The following is a 23,832-nucleotide window of genomic DNA, read 5'->3' on the forward strand; positions in this document are numbered from 1 at the left end:
TTACAGGCATGTGTTACCACACTGGCTTGTTTTTCAGTTTTTTGAGACAGGGTCTTGCTATGTATTCCAGGCTGGCCTAGAGCTCACTTTGTAGTTCAAATGTTGATCCCCCTGCCTCAGCCTCCTGAGTGCTGGGATAATAGGTGTGCACCATCCCACCTGGCTAGCATTAAATAGTTGTGAGTTTAGAAGCTCAGACCAAAGATTTAAGATTGTTTTTAGCTTCTTTATTCTGACAAAATATCCAAGATCCAAAACATCCTCTAGTGTCATGAAAGAGCCTGCCCCAATCAGAGATCCAGCATTTTAAAAAATTAAATTTATTTTTTAAATGATACATAAAAACAAAGTTTATATAATTATCGGATAATATATGATATTTTGATATATATGTATACATTGCATGATATTTAAATCAGGTTGAATATATCTTGTTTCTTTCTTTTTTTTGTTCGTACTGGGAATCAAACTCAGGACCTTGCATTTGACAGGCAGGCACTTGTGCTGCTGAGCTACATCCCGGGCAGATTGAATTCATCTGTCTCCACAAACATTTATCATTTTCTCATAATTAATGCATTCGAATACTTTCTTTTATTTACTTTTCTTTCTTTCTTCTTATTTATTTTTTGGTTTTTTGAGATAGGATCTTGCTATGTAGCTCAGGCTGGCCTTGAGCTCCCCATGCAGCCCAGGCTGGCCTTGAACCTGTGATGATCCTCCTGCCTCAGCCTCCCAAGTGCTGGGCCCACAGGTGTGTACCACCACGCCCAGCTCCTCTTCTAGCTTATTCAAATATATAGTATGTTACCGTTTTCTGCATTTACCCTCCGGTTTCGCTGCGCACTAGAACTTCTTACTCCTAACTGCAACTCAGCACCACTGACCAAGCTCTCTCTCTGCGTCCCCAGCCTGTGTGAGCAACATCCCACTCTCCCAACAGTTTCCATGCCACACAGGAGAGACTGTGCGATACTTGTCTCTCTGTGCTCGGGTTATTGCATTTAACACGATGATGTTGTCATGCCACTCATGTTGTCGCCAATAGCAAGATCCCCTTCTTTCATGGCTGAATAATATTTTGTTCTGTCTGTGTGTCACATTTTCTTTATTTGCCAGTGAATAAGCACCTAGACTGGGGGCTGGGGATTTAGCTCAGCGGCACAGCGCCTGTCTGGCAAGCGCAACGTCGTGAGTTCGATTCCCGGTACCAGAAAAAAACCAAAAAAAACCCACCTAGACTGTTTCTATTTCTTGGCTACTGTGAGTAGGGTGACAGTGCAATCTCTTTATTTATGGCTTCATGAATTTAATCAAAATTTAAAAACTGTTAGAAAAGAAAACATTTGGTGACAGTTCTTCATCTGAGTGTCTTTTAACCATCTGTATCACGGTTTGCGGCACAGGGAGGCACCGGAGACGGAGCCCGCCACCTTAGATAATGGCTGTTCAGAATAACTCACAGGGAGGTGTACACTGGTTCCAGTACTTATGAGCGGTGTAACCTTGAGCAGATCATTTACCTTCCCTCACATTATATAGGGTTTTTACGTTCATTGTCCATTTTTAGACATTTAAAATTTTTTGTATTGTTTACAGAGGAATTTTAAGTTCACTGCAAACCTGCAAGAAAGTGCAGAGTCCTAAATATCCTCCTTCCTCTGCCCTAACCTCCCTGACTGCACCCGACGTCAGTATTGTGCATCTTTTCAATCTGTGCAGCTGCACTGACACACCTGGGTTTTTTTGTTTGTTTGTTTGTTTTTGTTTTGTCTTTTAGAGACAGAGTCAATCTATGCAGTCCATGCTGGCCTTGAGCTCAGTTTGTAGCCTAGGCTGGCCTTGAACTCGCAATGATCCTCCTGCTTCAGCCTCCCGAGTGCTGGGATTACAAGAGTGCGCCTCCTCTCACGGCTGACACACTTATATTAACTGGAGGCAGGAGGAGTTTACATCAGAGGTCACTCCTTGGGTTGCACATTCTGAGTGTGACAAATGTGTGATGTCATGTAGCATTGGTGCAGCATCGCAAAGGATAACTTCACTGCCCTAAAACTTTCCAGTGTTTCACTTATTTTCCCCTCTCCTCCAACACATGGCAATGTTTGATCTTTTTACTGGCTGCATGGCTGCATTTTTGGGAAGATTATTTAGTCAAAACAATATAGTAACTAGCCTTTTCAGATTACTTTCTTTCAAGAAGACGAGAGCTGCTCATCTCATGGTCATCTGGAAGCAGAGAGACCTAGTGTTTGTTTCTGCCTGAGGAAAAACTTTTGATGAGGTGGATTTCGTTTATGAGGCTGCACACATTTTGCTGTGTTTCTTTTGGGTGTGTTTGTTTGTTTGAGACAGGGTCTCACTGTGTAGTTCAGGCTGGCTTTGAACTCACTATGTAGCCCAGGTTGGCCTTGAACTCAGGTGATCCTCCTGCCTCAGCCTCCCGAATGCTGGGATTACAGGTGTGTACTGCACTACCATACCTGGCTTGCTGTGTTTCTTTTTTTCTTTCCATTTTTTTTTTTTTTTTGAGACAGGGTCTCACTATGCAGTTCAGGCTACACTTGACCTTACTGTGGTAGCCCAGGCTAGGCTCGAACTTGTAACACTCCACCTGCCTCAGCCTCCCGAGTATTGGGCTTACAGACATGCACCCGGCTTGTGTTTCTTTTTAAAAGTATGACATTGGCAAGAGATAAAAGGCAATAATCTGTCAACTGGGACACATTATTCCTTATATATTTTTTTTTTTTTTGGTTTTTCTCCGGTACTGGGAACCGAACTCACGACCTTGCGCTTGCCAGGCAGGCGCTTTGCCGCTGAGCTAAATCCCCAGCCCTATTCCTTATATTTTTAATAAATGAGTATTTACCTATCCAGAGTCATAGGATTATAAAGCCAGGGCCGCCTAAGTGACCACTTCTGACCTATTAATTCCACGTTGGTGGTGTTTTGAGAAACATACCATGCCTAGGCCTGACTCCAGACCAGCTTAATCAGAATCTTAAGGGATGCAAACAAAAGGCATCTCTATTTTTGAAGCTCTACAAGTCCAGTGGGGGATGAGAAAGGCAGCTGTAGTCCCACAGTTTCACTTTACAGAGAAGGACACAGAAGGTCAAAGGGGTGAAGCGAGTTCCCTGAAGCCGCACTGCCGGGAAGGAACCCCCACGCCCAGTTCCTCTGACCGCCAACCCAGTGTTCTTCCCGCTGTTCTCTCTCTTCTCCTGGAACTTAGGGTTTTGCTGAACATTAACGTTGTACAACTTCCAGTGGTGGGAGACGGGCTCAAACCCATTGGCAAGGATCGGTGGGCAATTTTTCTTTCTTTCTTTCTTTCTTTCTTTCTTTCTTTCTTTCTTTCTTTCTTTCTTTCTTTCTTTTCTTTCTTTCTTTTTTTTGTTTTTGAGACAAGGTCTCACTATGCACTTCAGGCTGTCTGTGAGCTCACTTTGTAGCCCAGGCTGGTCTCAAACTCACAGTGATTCTCCTGCCTCAGCCTCCCGAGTGCCGGGATTACAGGCGTGCACCACCACACCTGGCTCGGTGGGGCATTTTCTGAGGACTCAACTCAGTCGTGTGTTCTCTGAAGATGGCTCTACTCAGGATGCAGCTCTGGCCAAGGGCTATTAATGGTGGGGCAGGCAACGACTAATAAATACCACAGTGCATGTCAGTCCTGTGTTGGACAAGTCACTTGCTCATGGTTTATTCTCACCCGTGAAGGACAACATTTATTGATAAGTATCCTCAGTTTCAGGAGATAGTCATATTAGAGCAAAGAGTAGATTGGGATGAGGGCTAGGGTGGGGAGTTACAGGTCCCATTTGAGAAATGGTTAAATTTATAAAGTTCCCCAGCAAAATAGACAAGCATAAATGTTTCATGTAGCTAGGTGTTGTGGTGCAAGCCTGTAATCCCGGCACTTGGGAGGCTGAGGCAGGAGGATTCCCTTGAGTTCGAGTCTAGCCTGAACTAGTGAGACTCTGTGGCAAAAACAAAGCAAAACAAAATAAAAAATGTTGCATGTAATTTCTGAGGATTCACTGAACCTCTCCACCCTCCAAACTCCTGCCCTAGCTAATTTTTAGACTCCAGATTAAGATCTCCTGGACTGGATGATTTTGAAGCTCTATTTTAGTGTTTCTTACAATGTGGTCCATAGACCAAAGCTTCTGACTCATTTGAAGTGTTTGTTTTAAGAAAATATCAAGGAGAACATTGCCATGCACAGCTGTAATTCCAGCCACTGTGGGAGGCTAAGGCAGGAAGACTGCAAGTTTGAGTGTGGCCTGGGCAACTGAGTGAAGCTCTGTTTTGAAATTCAAACAAACAAGCAAACAAGACCAGATTTGTAGGATTGCCACAGACTTTGTATTTCCAAATTTTCAGGGGAATTAGGATCAGGAATCTGCAAACAAACAAACAAATCCTGAAATGATTCTTTTGGAAACTAACATTTGAGAATCAATATTTTATTCCAACTGAGATTTATATGGCTTTTGAATGCTTTTGTCTGTTGACTTAGCTTTTGTGTGTTCACTTGACAAGTATACCAAATACTATGTTTAGTACAAACTCATTACAGAGTATTTGTGTGTATACAGTAAGAAAAATATCTGGATGTGTGTGTGTGTGTGTGTGTGTGTGTGTGTGTATGTGTAATGTTAACAGTGTTCCTCTCTTTTTTTGAGACAGGGTCTCACTATGCAGTTCAGGCTGGCCTTGAACTCATTTATGTAGCCCGGACTGGCCTCAGCCTCCTGAATGCTGGGATTATAGCCCCACCCCCGTGCCCAGCCAACAGTGTCTTTCTTTGAGTGGATGATCTTTATTTTTTCACTTTATCCTTCTATTTTATTTCTCCCATTTTTTTCTTCCTGTATTTAAAAAGACACTTCCTCTTTCTGAGTTCAATTTCCCCATCTGAGAAACAGGGCGTTGCAACTCCTTGAACTAGGGTGGTCAGGGACTCCATAGGCCCCGGACCGTGTAAACCCGAACTGCATACGTAACAGCGACGTTTGGAGAATAATCATGTATTATTTTGTATATATTCCGTTGTGACGTCTAACCGTTTTTACGTCACGAAAATTATTCTCTTGTTCCTTAAGAAGCCAGGACAGAAATAATGGATCTACAGCCTTCAAAAGTTCACCTTCTGTCCTCAGCCTTAGAAAATGCCTTCCGAGCGTACCTCTTAGGAGCTTAATAATGGTTGTGAACCAAAAAGCCAGGGCGTGGTCGCCCCGCCCCCCCGCCGTCCGATTCGCAGATTGGCCGGAGGCGAGGACGAGCCCCGCCCCTGGTCTTATGACTCGGGCCGGAGCGGCGCGTCCTGGCTCTTGCTGCGCCCTGGTCGGTGGTCGCAGAGTTCCCGCCTCAGCCCCGCGAGCGTCGTCGCTGGTGTCGCCGCTCTTGCCGCCGCCGCCGCCGCCCCTGCCCCTCGGGATCATGGTGTGCTTCCGCCTCGCCCCTGTTCCGGGCTTGGAGCTCGCCCTGCTCTGCCTCGTCCTGGGTGAGTGGCCGGGCCCCGGGGGCAGCCGCAGCCGGCCCGCGCTGGTGCAAAGGCCACGCAGCCGGGAGGACGGTCTGGCCCGGGCGAGGGGCTCGGCGGCTGGCTCCGGGCGGCGGCGCTGCCCCGGGGAGGGAGCGGCGACCTGGAGAAGGCCTCAGCGAGGGGTGGCGGGGAGGAAGGGCCCGCGGGAGTTCCCGGGGCGGTCGGGTGGACGCGGGAGGGGGCCGGGCGGCGGCCGAGGCCGGGCGGGGCAGGAGTTACTCGGGCCGCGCCAGGGAGCGAGTGCCGGGGCGGCTCGTGCAGACTCGGGGCTGCGGGACCGTTCGGGCAGTCTGGTTTTCCTGGGATCGGGGAAGACTTGTGAAGGTGGTGGGGAAACTACAGCATGAGCAAGAGATCGGGAGAGGAGACCGCCTGCGTGAAATCGCTGGACGGAAGAGTGGTGGTGGGGGCGGCCTGGATCCCAGAGCCCGAGGCGCCGCGACAGCGATGCCTTTTTTTTTTTTAAAGACAGGGTTTGACCGTGTAGTTCAGGCTGGTCTGAACTCACTGTGTAGTTCACGCTGCCCTCGAACTCACGGTGATCTTCCTGCCTCAGCCTCCCCAGTGCTGGGGTTGTAGGCATGTGCCACCACACTCCAGTCGCTACGGGGGTTTGTGGGAAACAGTTTGAGGCCGTGTGATTAAAGAGATGAGGAATGATGCTGGATTTGAGTTTGCTGCTCAAGAGTTTTGAGGGTGAAGGGACCTAGGTTGGCCGGGGCAGTTTTCAGGACGGAAACTTGATCTCAACCTCTGCAGACTAGAAGGATGAGGGAGAACTTCGGTGGGGAGTGAATATCTGACTTGGAAGTATCAGTTTTGCTACTTCAGCCAGACACTTGAGAAAAAAAAAAAAGCCCCAGCTGCTTCCGTTGAGAGTTTTCCAGACGGGAGGTTTTGGTGGCTGTGCATCGGAGTTTTGTGTGGCACCTCCTTGCCTTCATAGTTAAGTCTCTTGCCTTCCTCTCTCCATCGTACACTCGGCTGTGGCCTGGTGGTTTTGGAGGGAGCTCCTCACTTCTGAAGGACTCGGTTGCTGCTCAGGCAGAGGAATGGCTGGCTGGATGTCTGCCGCGCTCTGCCCGTAGACAGTGGTCGGCACCAGCTTTAATGTCTAAAGGTGAACTTTGACCAGAATGTCTCCCTGACCTGATTCATCCTGTACTTATTACCCGCCGGCTCTTGCTGTTTGTGACTTAACAAGAGCGCAGAAGGAACAGATCTAGGTGGGACTAGGGAGGAAATAGACATATTAGAGGGACTGAGAAGGCAACGGGAGGTAAATATTTTATACTTCACGTTTTAGGAGAATATAGTCAACACCCTGGTGCACCCTGCTTCGCAACCGGGGGATATTTGGGAATATCTGAAGACATTTTTGGTTGTTAAGACACGGCGGAGGGGACCCTTTCGGCATCTGCTACATAGAGGCCAGTGAGACTGCCCAACTTCCTCCAAGCACGGGACAGCCCCTCTTAACAAAGATGAGACTCTTCAAAACATCAGTTGTGTCAGCCTGAGACAGCCTCAGAGCCGTAGTGTTGAAGGGGGTCTCGATTATATCCAGTCCCCTAATTCTTTAGGACCTTCTCTGGAGACCTGTGAGGTCAGAACTTTCCAGAACAGTCCCGAGAACATACTGATTTATCCTTTGCACTCTTACCCTTTTGCCAGCATACAGTGGAGTTTTCCAGAAGCCACATAATGTGTGATGATGTCACCACCCTGATGCCTCTGGTGCTCTTGTGTTGTCTTCACATCTCCATTTGCATTTGGAATGCAGTAACTACCCATAGACGTAATGCACACGAGCTAACTCTCTTCCAGGTCCTCCACAGAGAGGAGAAGCAAAGGGTCCTGAGCGGAAGACGTGGGCACGCCCTTGCTGTAGTCCAGCTGGCCGTGTGGGGCAGGAAAGTCGTCCGCAGGCAGGAAAGTCGTCCGAAATGGGGCCACGAGGCTCTGCCCGAACGCGCTGGTTGTACTGTGAAGCTCTGAGTGAGGGCCGGCCGGCCCTGAGAGAGGCTTGTTTACAATGGAAAGTACCTTATCTGGGACCAGAACACATCTGAGCCAGGCATCTGCTAACCAGTTGTTCTCTGACAGTTGAATCTGTACACAGACATAGCACTGTTCTTGTTTAGAGAAAGGGGGGAAAATAACAGTCGTCCTACTTATTTGCTTTCATGCCATTACTTTTTTTTGTTTTTTGATGAAAGCTTGTTTTGTTGTTGTTTCGTTTTTTACAAAAGCAGTGCATGCTTACTGCAGAAAATAAATAGCCCAAAAGAAGCACATAATAGAGCCCGTCAGCTCATCTGCTAGCTTGCCATTTATTGATCAGGACTAACTAGATTCCTCCTCTTGGAAGATTTCCAAGATTGATTCCAAGTTCAGGACAGGATTTGGAGAAGTAAAAGTTAATAATGTTGCTAGATCCAGTTTTTTTATTTATTTTATTTTATTTTATTTTTTGGTTTTTCATTTTGGTTTTTCTCCGGTACCGGGAACCGAACTCACGACCTTGTGCTTGCCAGGCAGGCGCTTTTGCCGCTGAGCTAAATCCCCAGCCCCTAGATCCAGTTTTTAAGAGATTCCCAGATGCAAAGAAAACTACCATTTTATGCAGCTATTTTTTTTTTTTTTCAGACAGCTCTTTTGGTTCAGTGTGGAGCCCAAAGGGCTCCCGTGTACCTTTTTCCTCCTAAAAATTTAGCAGGACTTTAGTTTTTTGGTGGGCTTTGCATGTTACTTTTCAATTGAAAACTCAACGATGCTTGTCAGGTAACTGCTGTGTACTTGGTACTATGCCTGGGTCCTGCGAAAGGAACTGGTAAAGGAGCTTTTATCCTGAGTTTACAGTCGCATTAGCATAAGTGAACTGGTTGTGCAAGTTTCACTTGGAGACTCCGCTTTGTAATTTTATTACTGTGTTCCAGCTCCACCAGTAGCCTTTTCAAAATACGTGTTTCATGGTGGGGGATGTAGTTCAGTGGAGTACTTAGCTGGCATGCATGAGGCCCTAGGTTTGAGCCCTAGCACCTTAGGAAAAATGTAGCTGCTGTAGGGTTAAGTATAGAAAAGAATTCTTAAGGGCTGGGGATATAGCTCAGCAGTGCAGTGCCTGCCTGGGAAGCACTAGGTCCTGAGTTCGATTCCCGGTATCCAGAAAAAGAAAAGAAAATAATTCTTAGTGCCCATGTATTGGTCTTTTTCACAGAAAAGAGACTTTTGTTTGAAAAAAGACTTTTGTTTGAATGAATTATAACCAACCAGGACATTCTAGAAAAAAAGCTATATAATTTAGAGGCATTATAAAAAGAGCAGTGGATGAAAGCCCTTTCCTAGCATCATTGTTTAATTAATACTTCCTTTGTGACATAGATGTCAGAATTTTGTGGTTATTGGTTGCTATAACTAGCTTGACTTCTGTTTTTGTTGAATGAGATAATTTTTAAAGTATTTTTAAGTATTAAGGCTCTTCTGTGTGAGAAGAATCTCCTATAGATATCCTTGGTATGCTTGGTGTGGTGGCACACACCTGTAAAATCCCAGCACACTTGGGAGGCTGAGGCAAGAAGATCACCTCAGATTCAAGACGAAACTGAACTACATAGTGAGACCCTGCCACAAAAAAAAAAAAAAATACATCCTTCACGTATACTTCACTGGTGGGAGTCCCTCCTTCCCCCAAATGTTATTGAATGTGTATTGTGTCCCAGCCAGTATACTCGATGAAAGGGACAGACCATGGACAAGACGGATGAGGTTCTGCTTTCATGGAACTTACTTTATTTGAGGGGTGAGTGTTGAGACAGGGTCCCATTATGTAGTTCAGGCTGATCTTGAATTTACCATGTAGCCCAGGTTGGCCTTGAACTCAAACTACCTCAGCCTAAATTCTAGGTTTACAGTCGTGCAGCAACACACCAAGCCGTAGGGACTTAAGTTTTAATGACAAGAGATAGCCCAACAAGTAAATAATAGAATTTCAGATAGTGACGGACACTGTGAAGAAATCAGGGCCAGGATATAGCTCAGCCTTGGCGGCACAGTGCCTGCCTGGCAAGCACAAGGTCCTGAGTTTGATTACGAGTACCAAAAAAAACAGGTGACAAGGAAGGAGAATGAGCAGCTGAGAGGGGTGGCTGACGGGTGATGGGATGAGCTGTCTTAATATTATGGGTCAGAGGGCCTTCTGTTGTCTAGTGACATTTGGGCATAGACCCGGCTGTTGGAAGGAGGGTGATCATGTGACCGTTTGGGGGAACCAAGAATAAATCTTGTCTTTCCCAATCTCTTAGGTTATTACCTCAGCCTGTTTTCTGTTCCTTTTTTCTCCTGGCCCCTGTTAAGTCCCCTTTATGGTATTAGTCTCGGAGAGCAGATTACATCCTATTTCCATGGCCTGGCTAGCACCGGGGCCTGGTACGTGATTGACACTGAGTAGAACTAGGTCGAGGGTCTTCATTGGTGGGCACTGGGGATATGATGGGGAGCTAGACCAACTTGGTCTCCTTTCTCCTCTGTGAACCTTACTTAAGTGATGTTTGTTTTATAAGGTCTTCTGTACTTTCGGATTGAGAACTTCAATTGCCACGACCAAGTGTAGATCTACAAGATCAGTGAGAAAAGTGCAGGTGATTACAGACCGAATTACTGAAGTATGATGTCCTTTTTTTCCATCAGGTTTTATTGGTACATTTTAGATATACATAATGATCACAGTCATCGTAGAGAAGTTGTACCTGTGCATGGTATAACTTGATTCTTGTTTTTCCCACTCCCCTCCCCTCCCTCCTACCGCTCCTCCCTCCCCATTTACAAGAGCTTTGTTTCCATTCTTCCTGTATAATCTGAAGTCATGATGGGAGTGTCTTCCCTGTGCCCCTGCAGATATGCCCCACAGGTTACTATGAAGAACTAGGGAGTCCTGGGTGAGGAGAGTTAGGTTTACAGAAAGAGCCAATATTTCTCTCATTTTGTTTGTTTTCCCTTTTTTTTTTTTTTTTGAGACAGCGTCTCGCTATGCAGTTCAGCCTGGCCTTGAGTTCACTTTGTAGCCCAGGCTGGTCTTGAGCTCACAATGATCCTCCTGCTTCAGCCTCCCGAGTGCTGGGATTACAGGCGTGCACCACCACGCATGGCCTATTTCTCTCATTTTGGAGGCCATCTGACAAAGAGAATGTAACGTAGTTCTGTCAGAAATGATTAACTGTAATGGAGATATTTGAAAGGACGGCTCGTCATTAGTTTATTAGTCATTGGTTATCACATCTGATAGGGTTATAAATATTTCAATGATTCCCCTGTGGACAGTTTTCTTCCCCTATATCCTTGGGTAGACATTGTAACACAGGATTACTTCACAGCGCTGGAGCTGACTTTAGTGACCTTTGATGTGGAAGGCTGCTTTAGCTTGTGTAGTGACAAAAGCTTTCTGGTTATAATTTCACACTAAAGTCATCAGTGATGCTCTCACATCCAAAAGTGTATCTTATCGGTACTTGTTGGTATCCTACTGTGCATTATGAAAGAATTCTGGAGGTCTGCCAAACGGCTCAGCAATAAGCATTTTCCATTAGTTGCATGGAATTGAAGCTCATTTCCTTACCCACTCTCTGACCTGAAAAAATTAAGACATTTTGTAGCTTGCAACCATATTTTTATTAATTTTTAATGTTTCTTTTCACATATCCAACATTTGTAGCTTCAAATCATAGTATTAATTTTCTGTTTCAAGAGCCTAACCAAAAAGCAGTTGTATAAGCAACTGAATATATCAAGTAAACCTATACTGGGAATTGTTTTTTTTTTTTTTTTTTGGTTTTTCTCCGGTACCAGGAACCAAACTCATGACCTTGCGCTTGCCAGGCAGGCGCTTTGCCACTGAGCTAAATCCCCAGCCCCTATACTGGGAATTGTAAGTGAAGAACAATTAGCTTGACTTAAACCTATAGGGAAACCATCGCTGGATAGAAAAAAAGGAGTACATAGGTACTGTTTGCCTCTATGCCCTGTTCTGTTCTGTTCTTTTTTTTTTTTTTTTTGAGACAAGGTCTCACTATGTAATTCAGACTGGGCTCGAACTCAACCTTGTAGCCCAGGCTGGCTTCAGTCTTGTGGCAGTCCTCCTGCACCTCATTCTTGTGCCAGCACCTTCCAAGTGCTGGGATTATAGGTGTGTGCCATCACGCCCTGGCTATCGTGTTTAATTTAAAATCTTTTTTTTTTTTTTTTTACTTTTTTTTTTGTGGTACCGGGAATTGAACTCAGGACCTTGTGCTTGCCAGGCAGGCGCTTGTGCCGCTGAGCTAAATCCCTGGCCTTAAAAGGCTTTTTTTGCCAACATCATTCTGTTGTCTTTTTTTTCTTTTTTTTTTTGAGATAGGGTCTTGCTATGCAGTTCAGACTGGCCTTGAACTTACTTCGTAGCCCAAGGTGGCCTCAAATTCACAGCAATCCTCTTGCTTCAGCTTCCCAAGTGCTGGGATTACCGGGGTGTGCCACCACACCTGGCACCAACATCATTCTGAATGGATTAAGTTGAGGACAAGCATCCATTCAGTAAGGTGAAAGTAAACATACACCTAAAAATCAGGAGAGATCCTGTCAGGTACTGTGTTAACTGGAAGGAAGGCTTGTAAACTGGAATCTCTAGCTTGCTTGCAAAGTTCTCTTAGCTCTGAAGGGCTTATATGCTTGCACAGAACCTACTAGAGATACACATACAATTCTCAGCAAAGGTACCCTGCCCAAGGTCTCACAGCTAGTAAGCGAGGCTGCCTGATTTGAATTCTAGCTCTTCAGCTCCAGGGATGGGTGCTGGGAATTGCTTTATTATATTGTTTTCTTAGGTCATTGTTTTTTATTGACTTTGTTTTATCACCAGTTTTACCCTCTTCCTCTGCCTCCAGTTTTGTTTCTAGATGAGTGTATTTTTTTCAGTTAGACTTCAAGTCAAACAAACTCTACCCACTTTTTGCTTGGACAAATATGCTCTGAGTTCTAAAAGAATCTATAAATGACATTTTGGAAGTAGAATTGAGAGGATATTTGGATTTGAGAACATTGATTTGGGGGCATGACTTTTTCTTTTCTTTAGAGAATAAATTCTCAGCTCCATAATCGTATACTCTAGGGTATGATTCAGCTATGGCTTTTTAATATCATAAAAGCTTTTAAGCAAATATAGTTCAGCTGTTCTAATATCAAGCACAGCAGTAAGGATGGAAATCTTATGCTAAAGACTTTTTACCTAAGTGTTATTCCTGACTTGAAATCCACATCAAAATTTTTTGAGAAAATTGACAAGAGTCTACAGCCATACCACCCTGAACGCACCCGCTCTCGTCTGATCTCGGAAGCTAAGCAGGTTCGGGCCTGGTTAGTACTTGGATGGGAAAACTGACAAGAGGTCTGAGAGTGTAGCCCCTTTGGAAGCCCTGAAGGACTAGCTTTCCTGTAATTACACTATTTCAGATCCTTACCCAAGGGCATTTTCACCTTGATATAATCAATCAGTATTTATTGGAAATCTAATATATATTCAGCACTACTAGGAATGATAGGAGATATAGGAAAAGTGATAGACTTGGTCTTCACCCTGACACTTGTTACAGATGACATTCATATAAAAGACACTCCTGGGCTTGTGAAATAGATAAGATCATCTGGTTAAGGGAGGTACTGGAATTCAAATGAGTGACAGAAACATTATCAAAAGGAAATCTTGAACCTACCCATGTATTTCATTCATTTAGACTTTGCTACACTTTTATTAGTAAAGAATTACTTGCTGTAAACTGTAGTTTTCCATAGCACACTAGTTTCTTGTGAGATGGTTGAAAACTGCTGTTTGGGAGCTTTTAACAGTGAGAAATGGGGTTTACTGGCATAAAATATCTTTGACTAATTCAGGATACCGTGAAATATACTGAAATGTGGGGATATGGGTTATCAGTACACTTTGGGTGCTTTTATATTCAAGAAAAGCTTTGAAAAAATGGTCATTGAAAAATGTCCTTGGTTCTTGATTGTAAGCAAGGGGAATAAAATCTCATTGATTTAAGTGCAAAGGGAATATACTAAAAAGGTATTGTGAAATGTTGCATGCCCTTTGATCCCCTAGTTTGATTGCTAGATCTCTCTCTCTTTCTCACTTTCTCTCTCTTTCTCTCTCTCTATCTGACAAACACACACAAACGCACACACCACATTTGCCAATCTATACAAGAATGTTTACAGCCACATTGGGAATAGAACCAAACTGGAAACTTACCAAATGTCGATCAGCAATAGTATAGATGTAGCTTAGTGTTTACCTAATAATCAAAAGCTATATAGCAGTGAGGATAAATACACTGTAAGTATGCATAACTTGGGTGAATCACACAAAATATAATATTGAATGAAAGAAGTCAGACAGAAAAGAGAGCATAGAGAATGATTCTATGATTCCATTTAATCTATGCTGTTAGAAGTCAGGATGGTGGTCAAACAACAAACAAACAAAACAAAGGCCAGATGTGGTAGCGCACACCTGTAATCCCAGCACTTGGGAGGCTGAGGCAAGAGGAGTGTCATGAGTTCGAGACCGGCCTGTGCTACAAAGTGAGCTCAAGGCCAGCCTGAACAGCATAGTGAGACCCTACCTCAAAAAGACAAAACAAAAACAAAAATAAAAATAAACAAGTCCAAATCAAAACAGGCTAGGAGTAGACAGTTCTCAGAAGTGTCAATGGCCAATAAACACAGGAAAAAATGTCCAAAATTACTGACTGAGAAATGGAAATTAAACAACTCTGAGATGGTAACTTCTGCAGGATGATTGGCTATCATCCAGAAATCAAATAATAACTGTGCATGGCGGTGCATGCCTGTTATCCTAGCACTCAGGAAGCTGAGGCAGGAGGATCACTGCGAGTCTGAGGCCAGCCTTGGCTACATAGTGAGTCCAAGGCCAGCCTGAACTGTAGAGCAAGACCCTGTCTCAAAAAGACAAAAATACCTTGAAGGGGAAATAAAAGGGGCTTTGAGAGAATAGTCAGCCCTCCTTATCTACAAATTCCACATTCACATATTCAACCAAATGTGAATCAGTAATATTAGGGAAAAATACTGCATTTATACTGAATATGTTTTTCTTTTTTTCTTTTTTTTTGGTACCAGGAATCGAACTCATGACCTTGTACTTGCCAGGTAGGCACTTGTGCCGCTGAGCTATATCCCCGGCCCTGTATTTCTTTTCTTGTTGTTATTCCTTTAACAGTACAACTACTTACACAGCACTTATATTTTGCTAGGTATTATAAGTCATCTGGGGATGATTGGAAATATACAGGAGTGTGTAGGTTATCTGCCATTACAGTGCCATTTTACAGAAGAGACTGGAACATTTATAGATTTTTGGTATCCAGGAGTGTCCTAGGACCAATCCCCAGCAGATACTGAGAGACAGTTTCTCTCGGTGCTCAGCTTCTTGATACCAGAGGGGTCAATTTATGACAGTTCTTTGATTTGTATGCTTAATGTTGTGTACACTTTTCCTTTGTATGTCATGCTGTGCACTTTTCTGTACAATCAATAAAATTGTTTACTTTTTTCTTTGCCTTTTTGAGACAGGGTCTCTCCATGCAGTCCATGCTGGCCTTAAGCTCACTTTGTAGCCCAGGACAGTCTCGAACTTGCAACGATCCTCCTGCCTCAGCTTCCCAAGTACTGGGATTACAGACGTGCACCACTGTGTCCGGCTGAAATGTTTATACAGGTGTATATTAGATAACTCAGAAGAGCAGGTGCCTCTGGCTATAGATCTCCAAGCCTGAGTCAATGCCCCAAGTCAAGCCACTGAACCATGTGATCACCACCAAGCAGGAAACCTCAGCTGTGTGCACTGGCTGCTGCCATCTTGCTGCCTGGGCGCCTGCTGCTAATGCGACTTTCTCCTTGCCCCTTCCATTTCTCCCTCCGCTCGTGCCCTCCTGTGAAAGGCTGGGGTGAGCCAGGCATGGGAGCATATGCTGCAGTCCTGGCTACTTGAGAGGCTGAGATGGAGGATTATTTCAACCCGCAAGTTCAAGACCAGTCTGGACAACGTAGTGAGACCCTGTCTCCCCAAAATTGAGGTCTGAGACGGGTAGCTTCGTTACAGAGCCTAGCACGCACTCCCTTCCTTGCTGGAAGGGAGCAGAGAAGGCAGGTGGCCACCTTTTGCAGTGGGCAGTGATACCGGGCAGACACTGAAACCAAGTATTTAAACCTCGTTTGGCAGGTTGGTGTTCCATGCTTTGGGCAGCCATAAAGAGGAGCATCTTTTCTTAAAATTAATTAAGGGAATTGGTACATTCTAGATATATATAGTGGTCATATTCATCATGGGGGATTTGTACCTGAATAGGATATATCTAGATTACTTTTCTCCCATTGTCCTCTCTCCCTTCAAACCCTCTTCCCCCCCGCTTATGTACAAAAGCGCTGTTTCCATTATGTCCTTCGGACATCTTGAAGGTGAACATTTAAAAAGTCAGCAGAAAGTGGATTTCAGTGTTAGGAACAGTGGACACGAAGAGGTAGAAGTTGAAGAGTGTGTGGCATTCAGGTGCAGCAGAAACAAGCGTGGCCAGGTTAAAGGGTGTTCTGGGAAAGTGGCTTGAGAGACTGAGAAGGAACAGGACAGGACAAGATGAAAGGTTACTTTTTTTCCTTTTTTTTGAGACAGGGTCTCTCCATGCAGTTCAGGCTGGCCTTGAGCTCACTTTGTAGCACAGGCTGGTCTCGAACTCGAAACGATCCTCTTCCTTCAGCCTCCCAGATGCTGGGTTTACAAGTGTGCGCCACTACACCTGGCTAAGATGAAGGATTACTTCAAAAGTCAGGAGGAGGAATTTAAATTTAATGGGAATTTGGGAGCCAATAAAAGGTTTTGAACACGAGAGGGTCCTAAGAGGAAGTGGTATTTTGTGTGTGTCAGAAATCGAACTCAGGACCTCACACTTGCCAGGCAGGCACTGTGCTGCTGAGCTACATCTCTGGTCCGAGAAAGTGGTATTTAAGGACTGCTAATCTGGCAGCACTTTTAGGGGCAGGGAGGAGGTACCTGTAGTATTTTACAGGTGGTGTGGTAGATCGGGAGTAGGAATGAAATGTGAAAAATGAAATGTGGAAAAATTTAAGAGAGAATTTGAAGGAAAAAAATCAGTAGGACTTCATGAAGAGAATGACATCGAAGCTCTTTGCAAATCATCTGAGCCAGATGTAGCTCAGCAGCACAGCTGTCATTTAGAGGGGGAAACAGAAGAGTGGATTTTAGTTTTGCAGTTGCTGAGTTTGAGGTCCGAGATGTCTGACTGAAAGTGACCCCTGTGCAGTGGGACACGGAGACGAGCTGTGGAGGTGGAAGGGCTGTGAGGGCAGGAGAATGAGCGCCTGGGGCCCTCAGGGATTTATCAGTACTTGCCACAGGCCAGGTAGATAGCCTGTCTTCAGCCTGAGTTCATGCAGTACCCGTGACCCAGAGCCTGTGCCTTCTGCTGCGGAAAGCTTCACTTCTCCCACTTGGGAACACCTTGATGCTGTTATTGTCTTATACAGTTTTCTTCCTGCTCCTCTGTTATCTTTGGAAAGTAAATTATTGACACATGAAAGGCTTTTCTTCGTTATTTATTAATAGTTTTAAATACAAAATAATTTTAAATACAAGGAGAATATGCTGAAGCTAAGGGCTTTAAAATTTTTCTTTCTGTCTTTTTTGAGACAGGGTTTCACTATGCAGTTCAGGCTGGCCTTGAACTCACTTTATAGCCCAGATTGGTCTCGAACTTGCAGTGATCCTCCTGCCTCAGCCTCCCGAGTGCTAGGATTACAGGCATGCATCACCACATCCAGCTTAATTATTTTTATTTAATTTTAAAAGTTGTTTTAGAGGATGGTGGCACATGCCTATAATCCCAGCTATTCAGGAAGCTGAGGCAGGAAGATCAAAAGTTTGAGGCCAACTTGGGCAATTTATGTGAGATTTTGTCTCTAAATAAAATTTGTTTATTTATTTGTGTATTTATTTATTTGGTTGATTGGTTTTTCTGAGACAAGGTCTCACTATGTAGTTCAGGCTGATCTCAAACTCATGGCAGTCCTCCTGCCCTGGCCGCCTAGTTGCTGAGATCACAGGTGTGTACCACCACGCTTGGCTCAAAATAAAATTTTAGCAGGGTTGGCTAGCTAGGAGTGTGGTTCGATGATAGAACGCTTGCGTAGCATGCACACAGCCTGGGCTCAATCCCCAGTACTGCAAACAAACAAGAAACACATAAAAACTGTAGACCAGTATTTCTAATATAGATACAAAAATTCTCAATAAAAAACTAACAAATCAACTCCATCCACATATTGTCTCAAAAAGATCATTCCTCAAGTGGGATATATCCCAGGCATGCAAGGTTCCTCAAAAGCTATGGACTTTAAGTCACACTGAGAGAGACAGCATATGAAAAAGCAAAACTCCAGCTGATTAGAAAAGTTGTAAGTTGGATTTCTCTGCACATTGAAGGTAGGTAGCTTTGGTTTCATATGACAGGTCCATTCCATATTGTACTTAGAAAAGAATGGCAGTGAAACCTACTTAGGTCTCACAAGGTCTTTTTGAGCCTTAGCCAATACATTTAGTCACCATCAGTGATCACAAGCTCTCATGTACTATTCGGGCTGGCTAAGGCAGCCAGGGCTGTGGAGCATGACGGGGCCAGCTTTTGTGTGCCGCATGAAAGCTATTGCTGAAGCAAGCCTGCTGAATATTCCTCTGAGGGCTTTGTTCTCTACGTTCTGCTGCCTGTCCCTACCTGTACAGGACACTGGGTTGCTCAGATATCATTAAAAGCTATGCAGCTATCTTAACAGGAAATAGCTTCCCCCTCAGGTGAAGAAAGCCCTTAGGTGGTTGCCCATTGTTTATGCTGCAGGTGTGTTTGCTGGAATATTTCCTCCTCATCACTCGGCACAAGATTTGAAGCAGTGAGGCCACAGAACATCTGATCTAGCATTAGTTTTCAATAGAGACTTTTACCTGCTGATTTGAGAGAGAAGCAGGAAGGCCTTGGACTTTTCAGTTTTTTTTTTTTTTTTTTTTTTTTTTTTGGTTTTTCTCCGGTACCGGGAACCGAACTCACGGCCTTGCGCTTGCCAAGCAGGCGCTTTTTGCCACTGAGCTAAACCCCCAGCCCTGGACTTTTCAGTTTAAATAGGTAATGTTTCTGTGTTTAAGTGTAGAAGATTAGAATCAAGTTAACTGAAAGGTCCCAAAGTTACTGGAGCACGTTGAGTAATTTTGAGTCCATGTCAAAAGATTGCTCAGCCTTTTCCAGTCAGTTACATTTTAAAGGGAAACCAAGTGATGAACTTTGTATTTTAAGGAATAAGCTTTTTCTTTTTCTTTTCTTTTTGAGACAGGATCTCACTAGCAGTTCAGGCTGGCCTTAAACTCACAGTGCAGCCTAGACTGGCCTCGAACTCACAGTGATCCTCCTGCCTCAGCTTCCCAGGTGCTGGGATTGCAGATGTGCACTACCATGCCCAGCTGGAATAACCTTTTTTTAAATGGATCTAACAGCTCTTTGCAGTGCTGCTTCTTTGGTCATGTGATACACTTGCATAAAGAGCTCCCCTACATCTGATTACATCAGAATGAAATCATTTGGAAGGACATCTGGGGCACCTAGGTTACATCGCTTGGCACAAGATTTGAAGCAGTGAGGCCGTAGAACATCTGATCTAGCATTAGTTTTCAATAGAGGGTTTTACCTGCTGGTTTGAGAGAAGCAGGAACATCCTTTCCATGCTTTCCCTTATGTAATTTACTTCGGAACCCCCCCCCCCCCGCCAAAGCAAACTGTAATTGTCTAAAAACTAGAACAGCACAGATAAATGTGGAAGTGGTTATTAGGAGGCAGAAGGTTAGTGTCACCAGTCTGTGCCGTTCCATGAGCATTCCAGGCCTAATAACCATTCTTTTAGGAAAGGAAAATGGTCCCTTGATCAATAGGATTCTGTTAAAGATTGCAAAGAAAAACAGTCACCGGGATACCATATATAGTATATTTAAAAATACTTTCATTTTAGAGCTGATTGAACTTTAATAGCGGATGTAACTGGTTTTTTATTTTATATGTTGTTTTTGTAGTATAATCTTAAATGTTTTTTTAATAAATCCAGGGGCTGCCCAGTCTTATGCATTGGAACTGAATTTGACAAATTCAGAAAAAGTCACTTGCCTTTACGCAAAATGGCAGATGAATTTCACAATACAGTATGAAACTACAAACAAAACTAATGTAAGTAACTGTTTTTCTTTTGATTTTATAGTAGGAATTTAATTCTGACTTTTTTATCCTTTGGATGCATTTGTACAAATAAGTTTTCACGTTAACTCACTTAACATTTAAACTCTAGTCTTAACAAACTTTATACTCTTTATAGATACTGTATTCTGTTTAGTGTTACAATGAATATTTCTTTCTTTAGCCTTATCAGCTAAAGAATGGTACTTCAGACCAGTTTTTCATTTCTTTTTGGACATACAGAAAGTATGTGTGTAGCCAGGCATGGTGGCACATGCCCGTGATCCCAGCACTCGGGAGGCTGAGGCAGGAGGATCACTGCGAGTTTGAGGCCAGCCTGGGCTACACAGTGAGTTCAAGGCCAGCCTGAACTGCAGGGTGAGACCCTGTCTCAAAAAAAAAGTATGTGTGTAGCTGAAGAATCTGAGGCTGGATTACAAAGTACACCTGGCCCAGGACAACCTGGCCGTGGGGAATGAATGATGTAGACTGACGTGGCACACCCAGCTCATCTCCCCAGTGTTGAAGCATACTGCCTGTTCGTTTCTCACCTCTGGACTCCTTTTTCTTTTAGAACACTGTAACCATTTCAGCCCATGATCCTGTGACATACAATGGAAGCAGTTGTGGGGATGACCACAATGGTCCCAAAATAGCTGTGCAATTTCAGTCTGGTTTCTCTTGGATTGTGAATTTTACCAAGAGTGCTCCTAATTACTTCATTGACAGCATCTTGTTTTCCTACGACACCAGGGATAACACAACATTTCCTGATGCTAAAGATAAAGGTAAGCTTAAGAATTGGATTTGTGTTATGTTCTCTGACTTTCTATTAATAGTGAAAATGTAAACAATTTAGAAATAGTCATGCATGTCTGTCTTCCTAACTCTAATAGAAACTTCCTGCCATTTCCCCTTGTTCCCACCTGACCCCATGCAGAGCTGAGGCTGAGGCAGGACACAGTAATGATTCTGCCATTGCTGAGCACTTTACTCTGTATCACTTGCTACTGGACGTGTGTCACTTATAGCATCTCATTCCTTAACAGCAGATCCTGGGAAGCAGATATTATCTCAGTTTTACAGGCAAATGAGGTTTGATAACATTTGACTTTCTCAAAGGTCATGAATTTAATAAATGCATGAGCAGCAAGTGTTTGAACCAAAGTCCACTGAGCTACAAAATTCATACACTGTTACTGTCTATTTTGTTCAATAGTGGACAATCAACAAATGTTGAATAAATGAGAAAGCCCTTCCTAATTATTACTTCAAATGTGTACAAGTTTAATAACCTGAGGCTAGAAGAAATCCATCATCTTTAGGTCCTTTTAGCATTAGGTAAGGTTTTTGGAGGGGCTGCTGGGAATCGAACTCAGGACCTTGCGCTTCCCAGGCAGGGGCTTGTGCCACTGAACTATATAGATTTTGACTAGAAAGTAAGTGATAAATAAAATGACTAAAGTCAACATTTGCTGCTATTCTGAAACAATTTCAGGTCTAAATGAACTTGGGAAGGCACTGGCGATTAGGTCATTCTTGTAGTTCCCAGACCTGAAGTGTGCCCTTGTGAAATGTATTGAAAGCGTGGATAGTGGGGATTCTGGTGTAACTAGGGACGTACTGGCATTCTTTTCCTCCCCCTCCATGGAGATGGGGTTAACATTGGTATCTCTTGTGTCTCACCTCTCCTCACGGATGGTTTCATTCTGACTCCAGAATTATAGGTAGATCGAGATGAGTTGCCCAGACCCGGGGAGGAGTACCTTCTTTGGACCTGAGGGTAGCACAACATCCTATTTGAAGACGAGGAAGTGAAAGAGCTCACATAGACGTGGGGAGCTAGCACGGACTGAAACTTGAGAATGGAAGCCTAGTTGTCCTTCATTAGTCTCTTATTTTGAGAGGGTAACTAAAGCAAATAGATTTTGATTTATCTTCCGTCTTTATCTCTGTGCCCTGCATTGTCTTGGAGAACTAGGATAAGATTTGCTTCTCACTTTCCAGGAGCTTAGAAATCAGTTGGGAAGACAAAGATAAATTGTGTTTTCAAGTCATCTGGAAAATTGGCAAATATTGAGCGCAGTCTGTTTCTGTGATTTTGTTTGAAGGGGTGGAGGGTTCGTGCGTCTTTTCTGACAGTGTAAGGACGGCACTAGACCTTGTCTCTCAAACAGGAATAGTACACGGAGGCTGCATTCTGCACACGGAAGATGGTGTCGGTCCCTGTCTGCGGGTCCCCAGTCCCGCCTGCTCTCTGTACACGTGTCTTCACCAGCGGCCCAGATAGGAGCAGAGAAAAGGCAAAGTCAGAGTGTGAAAGCTCGGAAGAGTCTCTCCTAAGCCGGAACTCAGCCAGCAATAGAATTGCAGTGCACTGAGTTTGCACAGGAGGTTTCCAGCAGGGGGAGGCGTGGCATGTGCAGCAGTAATGGCAGACATGCCTGATTACAACAGAGGCTGTGTGTGTAGGAGAAGACAGTTGGCCAAGTGCAGTGAGTCTAAATTACAGGGCGTCTCAGAAGTCAAGGAGGAGACATCTGAGTTGTTACGGTAGGCACTGGGAATCAGTTTAGGTTTTTTTAAGCCAGAGAATGGTTTTTTTTTTTGGTACCAGGAATCGAACTCAGGACCTTGTGCTTGCTAAGCAGGTGCTGTGCTGCTGAGCTATATCCCCGGCCCTGAGAGAATGGTATTTTAAAAAGGGGAGAGAGTCATTTATGGGAGACTTTTTTTTTTTGAGATAGGGTCTTGCTATGCAGTTCAGGCTGGTGTTGAACTCACTGTGTAGCCCAGGCTGGTCTCACTCACGGCAGTTCTCTTGCCTCAGCCTCCCAAGTACTGGAATTATAGGTGTGCACCACTATGCTCAGCCAAGATAGTTATTTATAAAAGAATATTCTGCAGAATTAATTTGGAAGTGAGGAGACTGCGGGCTGAGTTGCTGGCTTCAGAGGCCGGTACAAGCCGGGCATGGTGGTGCACGCCTGTAACCCCACCACTCGGAAGGCTGAGGCAGGAGAGTCTTTGAGAGTTCGAGACCAGCCTGGGCTACAAAGTGAGCTCAAGGCCAGCCTGAACTGCATAACAAGACCCTGTCTCAAAAAGACCAAAAAAAAAGCCAGGCTGGTACAATAATCAAGGGATGATGGAGTAAATGGCCAGACCACCTGGGCAGCAGTTAAGGTTTGGTTTGGCTATTTGCATAAAAAAGGTAAAATGTTAACACTTGTATCTTTCCCCTCTTTTAAACAAAGGGGTGACTATGTTTTCTGTTACTAGCCTTTTTGTTTTTGCTTTTTTATTTTTCATTCTTTGAGACAGGGTCTTGCTATGCAATTCAGGCTGGCCTTGAGCTCACTTTGTAGTCCAGACTGGCCTTGAACTCACAGCAATCCTCCTGCCTCAGCCTCCCGAGTTCTGGGATTACGGATGTGCACCACCATGCCTGACCTCTATCACTAGCATCTGTCTAATAAGATATTTGAAAGTATTTAGAATTTAAAACAGCTTCTGTAATAAATGTACTGTTAAATGTACTATTGTTTTGAAATCATTCATTATTTCAAAATATTAATGTACTTTTGAGCATCTGATAATTGAAATAACTTTGAAGCTCCTGTTTCATTTTTAAAAATATTTCCATGATTAAAACATGATGTTGGGTGTAATGGCACACACCTGTAATCCCAGCACTTTGGAGGTTGAGGAGGAGGATCGCTGAGAGCTCAAGGCCAGCCTGGGTTGCACAGCAAGACAGTCCCCAAAAGAAAAAAAGTACAGAGAACTACAGATCCCTTACTCAGAATTCATAAATGCCATTTTAATGTTTGGTCAACCACTTTATTTCTTTAAAGAATCAAACCCTTACAGATGCGTTTGAAATCCCTTTTATCCTCACGTCCCGGCTCGATTTTCCTTGCTACCCACTAGCAGCAACCA

General features: G+C 44.0%; 1 protein-coding gene across 2 annotated transcripts in view; it reads left to right on the forward strand.

Annotated features, from left to right (window-relative positions):
- The first annotated feature begins 5,199 nt into the window (after nucleotides 1-5,199).
- Nucleotides 5,200-23,832, forward strand: part of Lamp2 (lysosomal-associated membrane protein 2) — a 41,396-nt gene continuing 22,763 nt past the window's right edge. For both annotated transcript variants that reach the window (XM_005413661.2, XM_005413662.2), the window contains exons 1-3: nucleotides 5,200-5,518; nucleotides 19,766-19,884; nucleotides 20,465-20,678. In XM_005413661.2, the coding sequence (XP_005413718.1) occupies nucleotides 5,215-5,518; nucleotides 19,766-19,884; nucleotides 20,465-20,678 (637 nt within the window). In that variant the 5' untranslated portion in view covers nucleotides 5,200-5,214. The remainder of the gene's footprint in view (nucleotides 5,519-19,765; nucleotides 19,885-20,464; nucleotides 20,679-23,832) is intronic.

The sequence above is a fragment of the Chinchilla lanigera genome, unplaced genomic scaffold, assembly GCF_000276665.1.
Source record: "Chinchilla lanigera isolate Chin_1 unplaced genomic scaffold, ChiLan1.0 scaffold00171, whole genome shotgun sequence".
In the NCBI taxonomy this organism is placed as follows: Eukaryota; Metazoa; Chordata; class Mammalia; order Rodentia; family Chinchillidae; genus Chinchilla; species Chinchilla lanigera.